Source organism: Hetaerina americana, unplaced genomic scaffold (assembly GCF_022747635.1).
Source record: "Hetaerina americana unplaced genomic scaffold, ioHetAmer1.1.p SCAF_18, whole genome shotgun sequence".
In the NCBI taxonomy this organism is placed as follows: Eukaryota; Metazoa; Arthropoda; class Insecta; order Odonata; family Calopterygidae; genus Hetaerina; species Hetaerina americana.
This window is the reverse complement of record NW_027286741.1, coordinates 3452340-3465471: the sequence shown is the minus strand read 5'-3', so window position 1 is coordinate 3465471 and position 13132 is coordinate 3452340. Positions and strand designations below refer to the sequence as shown.

At 40.4% G+C, this 13132-nt stretch overlaps 1 protein-coding gene across 3 annotated transcripts in view; it reads right to left on the bottom strand.

Annotated features, from left to right (window-relative positions):
* The window catches only part of mv (lysosomal-trafficking regulator mauve), a 187632-nt gene that overhangs the window by 54605 nt on the left and 119895 nt on the right, over positions 1–13132 (bottom strand). For all 3 annotated transcript variants that reach the window (XM_071584371.1, XM_071584373.1, XM_071584372.1), the window contains exons 26-30: positions 12870–13091; positions 10097–10241; positions 6463–6694; positions 3414–3643; positions 908–1129 (exon numbers count right to left, since the gene is read on the bottom strand). In XM_071584371.1, coding sequence (XP_071440472.1) covers positions 908–1129; positions 3414–3643; positions 6463–6694; positions 10097–10241; positions 12870–13091 — 1051 coding nt within the window. The remainder of the gene's footprint in view (positions 1–907; positions 1130–3413; positions 3644–6462; positions 6695–10096; positions 10242–12869; positions 13092–13132) is intronic.

Here is a 13132-nt window from a genome sequence, read left to right as displayed (position 1 = left end):
GTGCTAGGAGTTCCCACAGAAAGGATGTGGGGGAAGCAAAGGAGGGGGGACCCCTTCTTGAATAGTGCAGTAGGGTAGCAGATACATTCAAATGCGCCTAAATCCAGCAACCCGAGAGAAAGACAAGGAGAGAGACTGCCCCGCAGTAAAGAGTTTTGCAGGCACAATGGGACCAATCGGTGCATAAGGACAGGATTTTCTTTCAAAGGGAGATTGATAGGAGCCAAATCAAGTTCCTTCTCATCTGGATAAAACGATACTGGATGCAATGTGAAACTATTTTATGCTGGCTAGATGAATCAAGTAAATAATAAATGATATAGTTAAAAATACTGATTCACTTGCTGGATACAATGGATTGATGCATGAGGAAGTAAAATGATCCTTTGGCAAGTTTACATTGGTCAACAAACAAGGAACTAATAACCAAGAGTGATAACTACTACAAATTGAAAAAACATCAACTGGCAAAACAGTCTGATTTAAAAAGTTGAAGGTGGTCGTAATGACCACATCAAAATGGGTTGAAATGGTGAGTTTAAGCATGATGGAAACATGCAAGTGTGATCTGACTTGTATTAACAGTAATTTCCCGCAGGATTCTATTTGAGGCACCTCTGTTGAATAGATCAATTTCACAAACCAAGGGTCGACTGTATATTAAAATAAGAATGTTGACAAATATTTACTATTTTGTTTACCTTTCATTCTCCTGGTTTCATACGTGAATTCTTAAAATGCCTTTACAACCTTCATACCTTATGAAGTGTAACTGACAGTGCATACAAGAAAGGAGCAATCCTTTGTGATTAGCACAAACAACCAAGCTCGTTAAAACCTTGTTAAAGTTCACAAAGATAGCTCAACAATAAGAAAAACATGAAGAAGGGAGGGTGAGGATTCATACCTGGGGTATGACTTTGGGAAGTACCAGACAGCTCTTTCATGGGTGAATTGTCGAACAATATCTCGCCACTTGGCCTTGACCTGGACATCCATGCTGTATGCCACCTTGATATGTTCCATAAATACCTTCCTCTCAACATTCTGTGCATTCACCACAGTCCGCGTGACATCTAAAGCACACTCCGTGATGCTCTTGGCCAGAGCCTCAAACTTGTGTACACTCCTGAAAGTGAGAAAGACACAAATAAAGTAATACGGTCAATTTGATTTTACAACAATCACAACTAGAAATATATTTCTGCTTCCCATGCAGTTTATATTAACCTTTTCTTCGGTAAACATTCCCTACAACAGTGGCTCACCTGACTGACTCATCTAATGCACATAAATTTTAAGAAATTATATTTCTTGATATAAAATGATGAAATTGACTGGAACCTTATTAAATAAAGCAGATACTGAGTAGCGTGGCCCTTTGAGACATTAAGATTATAGGAATATCGATTGCTGTGAATGTCATGTTTCCCAAATATGTGTAATTATCCATGTGCCGGCATGCACAGAGAAAAGGGGAGGGTGACATTTTACAAACAGGTCACATGAAAGAATGTTGATTTAAGTAAAAGCTAAAATTTTGTGGGATAAGAAGATTGGTTTACCAGGAGTACAGACGATACTCTACACCTAACTTTTATAGCTTGCTGCTGTAATGGAAGATCTTATGAGACACTGATAAATTTCCCTAAAATATTGATACCATATGAAAGATGAACTTGCACCTTAGCATAATATTGGGCACATATGAACACTGGCTAACTTTCTAATCATAAAAATGTTGAAAGTCTGTTTCTTAATGAATTCTAGAATAGACCTTCCTGGTTTTTCTTGCGTACGGAGCCCATGAAATTTGACAGAACCTACCTCTGAGAAAAGCAGAGTAATATTTAAATACTAAAAAACTTTATTTAAATACTAAAAAGTTATGCTCCCTTGGCATAGGAATGAATACAGGATGTTTTTTCACCATATAAGTAAGAGTAAAGTCATTGGCATTATGCCACTTTAGTATCTCATCATATGTTGTTGTCATATGATCATTCAAATCCAAATTCACTAAGAGATATTAGGATCTGGAGTTACATCAGCGTAAATTTTTAATTCCAGGTGAAATTTCACCAATTTCAAAATGCAAAAAATCAATCACCATGATCAGGATTAATAGATGAGTCCGTTCAAAATCCGAGAGATGAGCTGGCTAGTCAGCTAGGGTTGTTGTGGTGAAATTAACAGCATTCCACTCCTCAAGGCTGGGGCCGTTTTCACCTGATTCTCTCTCTTAGGTATTTCACAACCCCCAGGTAATACTCCTAGTTGACTTTTTGGACTTTAGGTAGGTATTCATGATGTACAACCCCCATAGCATAAAAAAAGTCAACATCACCTCGACATTGGAGCCAACTTGTCATCTTTTTTGGGGTGGGGGGATGTTTCACCAATCCATTGTGAAGGTTACACTTTTGTTTCAATGTCATATCCATACACCCATGACCCACCACCTGCTATGATCCTGGACAAGAAGGTTTCATCCTCTTCAGCTTGATCAAACAGTTCCCAGCAGACACTTGAACTCGATGCTGTTTCTGGTCGGCTGTCATCAGGCAAGGCAAGAATTTGGCAGCGGCTCAATAGATCCTCAATTTATCAGTCAGGATTGCATAGTATGAACCAACCAAGATGCCGCCACACTCTTCTGCAAGTTTTCTAAAAGTCACATGTCAAATTTCACAAAGCTAGATCATTCACTTTCTCAATGTGGGGGTCATCAGTTAACGTTGATGGTCTACCGGAATGATTTTCACTCAGTGCCACCCCTTTTCGAACCGGGTGAACCACTCATAACAAATGGTATGTTTCATAGCATCCTCACCACAAGCCTTGGTAATCAACATGGAAGTTTCCCTGATGCATTTTCAGAGTTTCACGTGGAATTTCACAGAACAAGGCTGCTCCTTTAAAGGACTCATTTCCATGGATCCCATTTTTCATCGCACTCCACCAACACTCCCTTCACAAAAATTGCCATAACTAATCAACAAAACAAGATATCAACAAAGTGGTTGAAGGAAGTGATTCCGGAAGTTTCTGTGGACACAATGCCTCCAAGCAGAAAAATAACCAACAGGAGGGGCTCTATTCAAAGAGTTGGGGAACCTTTTGAAGAGACCTCATATACTGATATATTTCAAAAATATCATATTTTGTTTGGATCTCAGTCTATTTTATCAATCAATTCATAAAGAATTCACAAATCTGACTTGACAGGGCATGTAAGGAATGGAACTATGCAATGTACCACCAGGGGATTTGAAAACAATTAATACTTGGCAAATATCTCATTATAATTAAGATTCCTCACTCCATTGAATCAATACCTGCATATTCAATGAATGACGTATGCAATTGGAATGGTGCACGGCAATGCACCCAGGCAAGAGGCAGCAACTCACCGCATCTGTGCACTCTCGTTCTGAGTGCGCCACAGCACCCGCTGCCTTCGCAGTTCCTCCTGAAGGAGGGAGACCTCCTCTGCCCAGAGGGGGTGGCCAGGGCCCATTTGCTGGACACCAGGGGCCACCAGTGATATGCCCAGTGCCTCCACCCTTGCTGAAAAGTGGTCCTTCCTCCCAGCTGCTTGATGCACCACATCCTGACAGAACACAGTCAGCCTGTGCTCCACCTGTTTGGACCAACACGACAAAGGGAAACTGATGGAGGCATACCATGCATCCACCCCACAATCAGTGGAAGACTGCTGTGATAAGTACGGCATGAAATGGGCATCGCTGTGATACGAATGATAGTACCATAGTACACTTTAATTCCCTCAGTGGGGTGCATGTTTTGGGTGGACACAAACTTCACATCACTACATTTCAAAGCCATGTCCAACAAGACAAAACCTGACATCCCAAATAAACCATTCTTCAATTCTGCTTACTTTCTACCTCCTTCATTGTATCCAACATGCCTATTCTTTCACTCTCCTCCACCTCACCCGCCTATTACTCTTCCTATTCACACCCTCTCCAGCACTCTTCCGCCACAAGTAAACTGCTCTCTGCACCTACCTTTCCCACTCATCTGCTTTAGATTTCTCCCAACAATGCCTCTCATCACCCCTCCCTGGTGCTTGCTCATTTCTTTTCCTTTACATCCCCTTTACCTTTCCCACACTTCTCCAAACACATGTCAAAAGAATCCATTATCTAGACGTATTATCATATATCTTGACAACTGAGTTTCCAAGCTGTTTTAAACTATTCTCCATTTAAAATTTTCACAAATCTTTTCTTAAGAAAATTATTTTAATCTTCTTTTCATAATCATCCTTGCTCAACGTCCCTGCCATCAATTCCCTCCTCACTCTAAAGGCTTCTTTGCCTAACGTAATTGTTCCACTCATGTCCTGACTACTTTCACCATTTTCATCCAAAACATTCGACCCATTCTAGTTGATAACAAACAATTTCATTACTTAAATTACCCCTCCTTTTTCTCAAAAACCTCATAAACTATGTTTTATTGACATTGATACTCATCTCTTACCTATCACACCAATTATCTAATATGCCTAGAAATTAAGCACTGCCAATACATATTTGATGATTTCTGGCTCAACTTTGTGGAAGTTCATGTTCATTAAATGAAGAATACAATGTATGTATTTCCCACTGTTCTTTAATTTGGTACCACTAGTTTCAACGCTTAGGCGTCATCATCAGGCGCAAATTCCCCCCCCCCTTTCCCCTCTCTCACCCACCCCTTTCCTCACAAGAATGGTATCTAAATGGACGTAACTTGACTAATTTGTACTTGATCATGACGCCCAAGCGTTGAAACTAGTAGTATCAAAATAAAGAACAGTGGAAAATACATTGTGTTCTTCATTTAATGAACTGCCAATACATTTGTAGTTGAGCAAATCAGTGTAAAACACTGATAATGAAATAAGTAAATGTAATTTGTTGATTATACAAAAGTTTTTCTAGAGTCAACCGAAATCCATTGTGGAGAATTTTAAAACAAAGGGATTCCATCACAGTTAATGAATGCAACAAAATGTGTACAATCTATCACAAATTACAATAGCCAGCAATGAAAGTTAAACAGATTTAGTTCAAATTAGACTAAGAAAAGAATGTCAACCACTTTTTAACTTTGCATTGATGAAGTGTTACGGTCATTAGTGGGAAAAAAGAAATTATTATAGGTGCAATGCTATTTGCTAAAAAATATGCATTAATGCTACTGTTTTCAGGTGACTAACTATGTTGCCGCATTGCCAACAATAAAAAAGGTACTTCAAAGGCAGTGATGCTGAAAATATGAAGTGATGGCCAGGATCCAAGTGACAGAAACATAAAGTTTTACAGGTCTATTTTTATTTATTGTCTAGTGCTAGCAAATGTAGGTTGTAGGTGATTTTGCACCAGAAATTTGACACAACAGTTTAAGTTTTCCCATAAGAAATTGCAATGTACAAGCTAACAATCATTGTTGAAAAAGACAAAAATTAAAAGTTTCTAAGACTGCATTATCAAATTACACTATCAACCATTTCAATATATTATGCATTAGCCCAAGCCAAAGAGGGAACCTTGTTCATGATGATGAAAAACTAGTCAAGTCATTAAGACCAGCCAAAAATGTTCATGCATATAATTACAATATGGCATGTATGCTATGAAAATCCTGTATCCATAAAACTATTCTACATACTATTAATAATAGCTTCCCAGTATATATTCGTATACCAATTATGCATCATGCCAACATGGATTGATTGCTATAATATATTTAAAGGCCAAGGGAATCAGCTGATAAGTGGATATAAATCAAAACAGTTCAACAAGAATTAGCTGTAGCAATTTTGTATGGAGAAAGAACCCTCATTAAAATGAGATTCCACAATCTTTTTAAATAAAAATTAAAGGTATGAATAGACATTATAATCCAGCTTATGTACTTCCATATTGTTGCAGCAATTACAGTCTGAGATGAAGGCTGACAGAGAGGCAATGATACATTACACATTTACAAGTAAGAATACTTTTCACATTTTATTTATTTATTTATTTATTTATTTATTCAGTATAAGTCCGAAAACAGCACATTTAGGCCTTTACATCGAACTATTAACAACGATAACAATGTCACATTTACAAACACCCAAGCCCTAGATGGAGGGAAACTCACCCAGGCGGGAATCGAACCCGCGACCCTTGGAATGGTAGACGAGGACGTTACCCCGCCGCCACCGGGGCCGGGGTTACATTCTTTTAAAGAATAATTTTGAGAAATCCCAATTAGTTCAAGTAAGACTGTAAGAGGCATATGCACCCTCGCTTGACTTTAACCCTTTGGTAATTGAGCCAGGGCAAACAAGGAATAAGAATCTAAGAAGCACAAGGCCCACCACCATTGGGCACCTTGAGCCCAACATTTCATTGGCCTCCTCCAGGAGTGACGGGGGGAGGGGGGGGAAGGGGGAGGTACCTGTGGATGCGTCTGGAGTACCATGGCTAGGATTTCGCGGCAATTGGGCTCGTCGCTCAAGATGCACAGGGTGTGAGCCCTGTGGCCAATCGGCTGCCATGGCGACAACAGGAACGTCAGCAAGTGGCCCGCCTGGATTCGGAGGCAGTCCCTCGAAGCCCACGCAAACAAATGCCAGGGGCTGTTACCCTCACCACTCAGGGATGACAAACGTGGCTGGTGGGAGCCATGCCTGCAATTGCATTGCGTCAATAACTTTCACTTTGTCTAAACCTACATATATGCATATACACAGGCACACACCCACATCAATATATACACACACTAATACACACCTGTGTACACACATAAATACAAGCCTATCTACTTCCTATGGTAATGGGTATGTTTGAGGAAAGCTTTGAATTAAGTTTTACAAATTCAAAACATAGTAGTGGTGGTTACATTTTGTTATAATTATGATCATGTATCACATGAGGGGGAACAAATAGTTTCAACCAATCAGAGAAAGCTCTCAGTCTTTCTTGGAAAGGGACAAATTTCACAACAAATTATTTTTCTCTAAAAGAATAACACAAGCAAACAGGCAAAATATGTATAAAAAAAACACCAACTGCCAATTGAAACAGGTTTCAAATTCAATTTTTTCAATTAAAATTAAATGAATAATACAATGTATCTTTCCATTGTCTTTTATACATGTACAACCAGTTTCAACGCTCAAGCGTCATCATCAGGTAATCTCTAGAGATCATTAAAAACATGGGCAGAGGAACACAAACGCTGTTTCAGGAACTGTGACCTCAAGCAATCACACTTTGCCAAGCATCTATGGGAAGAAAACCATGGGAGTGATTTCAACCCGGAACTCTTACACCAGATGGAAAAAGGAATGAGGATGGACAAGTGGGAAGAGGTGTAAATCAGGAAGAATTTAACAACGGGTAATTTGGTCAACGATTTATTGTTTGAATACCTCTCCCCAATCCTGGAAGTACCCCTATCCCTCACAGATAGACCCAACAAACCTCCCACCCCACTGCGAACCCACCAAGCACCTGTCCTGATGCTTAACACCCCTCTCCCCCCTCCCCATCAACGCCAATCGCAACCCCACTTTCTTTCCCTTCCTTCTCTCCCCCCCCTCTCTCACCCACCCCTCCTCTCCTTCATGAATGGTGTATAAATGGACTACGACTTGATTAATTTGTACCTGATGATGACCCTTGAGCGTTGAAACTAGTTGTACATGAATAAAAGGACAGAGGAAGGATACATCGTATTCTTCATTTAATTAACATGAATTTCCACAAAGTTGAGCTGGAGACAATTGAATTTTCAATTTTTTCATTTAAAAAAACAACAAACAGTCAAGTCTTTCATAAAAATCATCAATGGTGCATGGGCCATTCAATAATTCCTCCAAAAATTGTAACTTGGAATGCAAGAACCCTCCGAGGGTATGAAAAACTAGAAATTCTGAGAGGAGACATGGGGAGAAACAAGGTGGGTATTATTGGAAGAGGCAAAGCAAGGTGGGATGGATGTGGTGAAGAGCAATGTGGAGATGCTACATTATAATACAGCGGGAAAAAGCGAGGAAGGAATGGATTTGGATATATTAGACATAAAAATAAAAAAGAAATGTACAAGGGAGGTGATCTACGACAGTGACAGAGTGATAGGTATGAAGATAAGAGCCCACAACTAAAAACCCTCTTGTGATTCAGGTGTACTTACCGACAGGCGACTATAATGATGAGGAAGAGGAGGAAGCGTATTAGAGAAAATGAGGAGAGACGAAGCACAACAATGCTGCAATATTATAATGGCGAATGGAACGTGAGTAGATTAGGGGAAAGGTGTGCCGAAAGGAACGGTTGGGCAGCATTGACTTGGAAAGAGGAATGAGATAGGCTGATAGTGTTCTGTGCAAGAAATAAGCCAACAGTGACATACACTATGTTTTCTATTCCAAAGAGAAGGTTGCACACCTGGAAAATATGCATAGAAAGGCAGATGCAAGGTGTGTCCGAAAAGTATCCTACCTGCGTTTTTAATTTTATTTTTTTATTGTGAGGGTGTTGTGCACCAGAAATTTGCTCCAAGAAGTCAGACGATCAACAAAGAATATTGCGTTGAAGTTCTGAAGAGATTGCGTGATGCCGTGAGAAGAAAACGACCGCGTCTCTGGTCAATTGAGGTTACTGCTTGGCTTCTCCACCACGATAACGCGCCAAGCGCATTCATCGAACCTTGTGCAGACATTTTTGGTGAAAGACAGGAGATTGTACAGCAGCTTCACCAGCCTCTGTACAGTCCTGAAACACACCTCCCTACGACTTTTGGGGATGTTCCCAAAATTGAAAAATGGCGCTCAAAGGAAAGCGGTTCGACACGATTCGGAGTAATGCGACGTGCGATCTGAAGGTCAATCCAAAATCTCCGTTCGAGGCGTGCTTTAAGATGTGGAAGCACTGCTGGGAGTGTGTGGTTCAATCAAATGGGGACTACTTCGAAGGATGCCATACGGCCCGGATGACCATGAAGATTAGCACCGATGCGGAGGTATGAACGCAGGTCGGATAGCTTTCGGACACACCTCATGGAATTTAGATTGGTATAAAATAGATACAGCAACGGAGTGAAGTGGGTTTGTGATCTCCCTGGTACAAATATTTATGGTGACCATGTACCTCTTATAGGGTCCCGGATTCAATTCCCAGGACAGGCACTCTGGGCACCTGCAGCTCCGCCCAAGCTATGTGATTTTTCAGGTACCAGGTCTTCCTGGGAAACCATAACCGGCACAGGGAAAGGAACTGGCCCCCCTACCCTGATGTGTGAATTTCACACGCCGTCGGGCTTAGTACTGGGTGAACTCTACCACCACCTACCAAACCGACCTTCGGGATGATTACTGGGTTTTATGGTTTATGGTACCTCTAATGGCAGAAATCGAGGTAAGACAGAAGAGGATAAAAAGACAGCCAAAAAGTGGGCTTTGGATAAACTAAAGGAATTAGACAAGGAGGACATTGGTGTGAAGATGTATGAGGAGAAAAAGAGAATGAATACAACAACTGAGGAGGGTGCAGAGGAACAGTGGGAGAGAATAAAGAAAGGAACATCATAAAATCTATTTAAAACCATCAAATTGGTGGTCTGGATGTCTTTGTATGATGGTGTAGTAAACTACATGAAAGAGATGACCACAACTGAATGTTATGTTGGAATACTATGACACAATGGGCAAGCACTTTTTGGTTTTGCAGAGCAAATTATATTTTTGGCCATTGCATTGAGTTGGTGAATTACAGGGGCATTACTACATGTACACCAAAATTTTACCTTGTGCCACAATAACACAGGCTTACAGGCATTTAGTTTATAGAATCACACCAAACTTACTCATATAGTATCATATTATTGCAAAATCTTTGTACTTGCAATTGCAGAGTCAGACGAAACCACAAATATTGTGCCCAATTTCATGGCTTCATAATATCCCTTTATGCTCCATTTATTAGTATGCCTTTTGGTCATGGTAGGCAACTGAACTTCATAACATGCTATATATTACGAATAAGTTTCACTGAAATCATTTCAAAGTCAAATATGCTCTAGTCCTTACCATGTTCCGCTGCCAATGACATTCTTGTACTTGCCCCGTGACGTTTTCTCCAGCACAGCAGCCAGGCCTTGGACGATGAGAGAAAGGATGAACCTTGAAAAGTTGACCTCACTCTTACTCATGTCATAGCAGCCATCCTTAGGTTCTGAGTGGAACATGAAATTAGGAGGGCAACATTGTTACTTCTGAATAAATAGTTTATTAGATATATAAAATTGCACCAGAGCAAATTAAGTTGCATAATATGCATAGATAACAGAAAAATTGTTACAGCGAATAATGAAAACAGCAGGCAAAAAGTCTGCAGAACTTATTTCCTTTAGTTTGATAGGCAGCTGCCCCTGGAAGAATAATTTCTTAAATGACCAGAAATGATTGCATTAGTTGACGATGAGGCGAATGATTTCTATAATTTGAAATTTCTGAATTTTATTCATATGAGGGTTGCTATTTACATTTGCAGCCTAATGAAAAGACAGTAGTTTATTGTTGAAAATGGCTTTATTATTTTTTGAAGTATTCTCCATGATAATTAACACACTTTTTCATGCACTTGAACCATTATTCATAACACTTTTCCCACTCCGATTGAGGTACCTCCAAAACATGGTTTTGAATGCATCAACAGCTTCTTCAGGTTCCTAAAAATGTTGGCCTCGCAATATTTTCTTGATAAACGAGAATAAAAAGAAGTATTTTGGTCCTACATCAGGGCTATATGGAGGATGACCCATCAATTCGGCATTTTGGCCAGCCAAATGGGTAGTTGTTTCAGCCGATCTGTGACAGCTTGCATTGTGATGACGAAGAATGATCCTTTGATGCTGCTTCTTTTTCCGTACGTATTTCACCAAGCCCTTCTGGCAATCAAATGCTCATGAACCATTCAGAATTCATGGTTATACATTGCTCTAACGGTACGGTTGCCACTTGTCCAGTTATTCTGAAGACAGAGGCGATCATTTGCTTCGATGTGAATTGTGTACATACCACTTTTGTCAGATTTGGCTCATCTTGGAAGTCCTAAACAGTGGATTGGTATTTTGTTTCTGGCTCATACGTATAGATCCAAGATTCGACACCTGTTTAGTTGTAATACACAGCTTTTGATGCACCGCGATTGTAGTATTTGTTGAGTATTTCTTTGCACCAATTGACACAAGCATCTTTTTGAGCTTTTATCAAACTATGCGGGATCCAAACAAATTTTTTTCACAGCTAAATGTTCATGCAATATCCTATTGATGCTCGTCATACTAATCTCCAAGGATGCCTCAATCTCACGATAAGGCACATGACGATCTTCCTTTACTAGTTCCTGCACAGCATTGATGTTTTCTGGCACAGCGACTGATTTTGGTCGACCTTCACGACTTTCGTCGCTGAGCAAAAGACGGCCATGATGGAATTCATTATACCAGCGTTTCACAGTGGCAAAGAATGGGGCTGCATTGCCAAAAGTGGAAGTAAGTTGATCGATGCAAATATTCGAGTCACTGTAAACAACATAAGTTATGAACAAACTACCAAATGTTCTGAAGAACATTAGCGTTTAAAGGGTCAAACTCTCAGATGAAAACGTCACATGGTGCCTAAATCACTTAGTGTTGTCAAGGCTCAAGATGGAAATTGCAACCCTTGTATTAGTGGATGACTCTGTTGAAAGTTACTGTAGCAACTCTCCCGCTATTCTTTATATTTGACATAGTATTAATATATGGGAAATGCATTTTGCTTTTCCGGGTATTTTTTAATGACAGCACCACAACCAGTGACATTTCGAAGGTAGTCAAGCCATTATTACTGTTTTACCACAGGTGTCTTGCCTCTGGCATTTTCAGATTCATTTATGATCACCAGCTACAGTGACTGACGAGGCATATTTTGCATTATACATGGCCTGTCGAGGAAGTATCCAGCCAAGCAATATTTTGAGACTAATAACCAAAACTAGAACAATGAGGATGCCTTAGTTGTCCCCTTAGAAGAATGTACTCCCCTTTGGGTACCTCACACACTTATCCCAGCGTCTCTCTGCCACTTTTCAAAACAATCGCCAATGTTTTTTTTACCGGAATGGTCATCAGCTGCCTCACTGCATTCTCCTTTATCTCGTCAACTGCCAGTCGGGAAGACTGAGCTTTTGTTTCAGGGTCATAGTCCATAACTGCAGATGAATTACCTCCAGCTACGATGTTTTTTCAGCAAACCTGGTTCATCATTTGCAGCTTGGACCAACGCCCCCGCGACTGCAACACAATATTCTCGATGTTGACGAGATAAAAGAGAATGTGACAAGGTGGCTGACGACCATTCCTAAAAAAGGCCTTGCCGATTGTTTTGAAGAGTGGAAAAGAGATGCTCGGGTAAGTGTGCGAGGTCCCGAGGGGAGTACTTCGAAGGGATAACTAGGCCCTCTCATTGTTCTAGGGAGCTGTTTTACACAAAATATTGCATGGCTGAATACCTCCTGGATGGACCTCATTTAATGTCATTTTGGCTGGATACCTCCTGGATGGACCTCATCTAATGTCATTTTGGCATGTCATTTTCCCAGATTGAAGTAGCGTGACTTTCCAGAAATTCCTAGCTTGATCTTTTATGACCATATGCTGAGCAGTGCATTTAAAGTAATATTTTCAACGTCACTGACACTGGCAGGGACTTATTTGTTTACAACTAAAAATTGAAAGCATTCACCTTAAATTACCATGCACAAAACCCTACAATTCATGCGTCAATCAATGCCACGAACACTCAGACATTGCCTTACCAGTATTAACCAAGAAATCAACTGACTTCTGCAGCAGCAAGCGAAACCTCTCATTAATGTCACTCCGTGAGATGTCCTTGGCCTGACTGAGAGGTTTTACATAGTTCAAGTTGGTGTCACTGACTGCAAGCGCAGAGGAGTAGGCACCACTCGTCAGGCTAGAGCAGGTCGGGGAAATCTGGCCATCCATCTGGTGGCAGTCATCATAACTGGTTGACAGCACTGATACAACATGAAAGGAGAGAAGGTCTCATACAACTGAA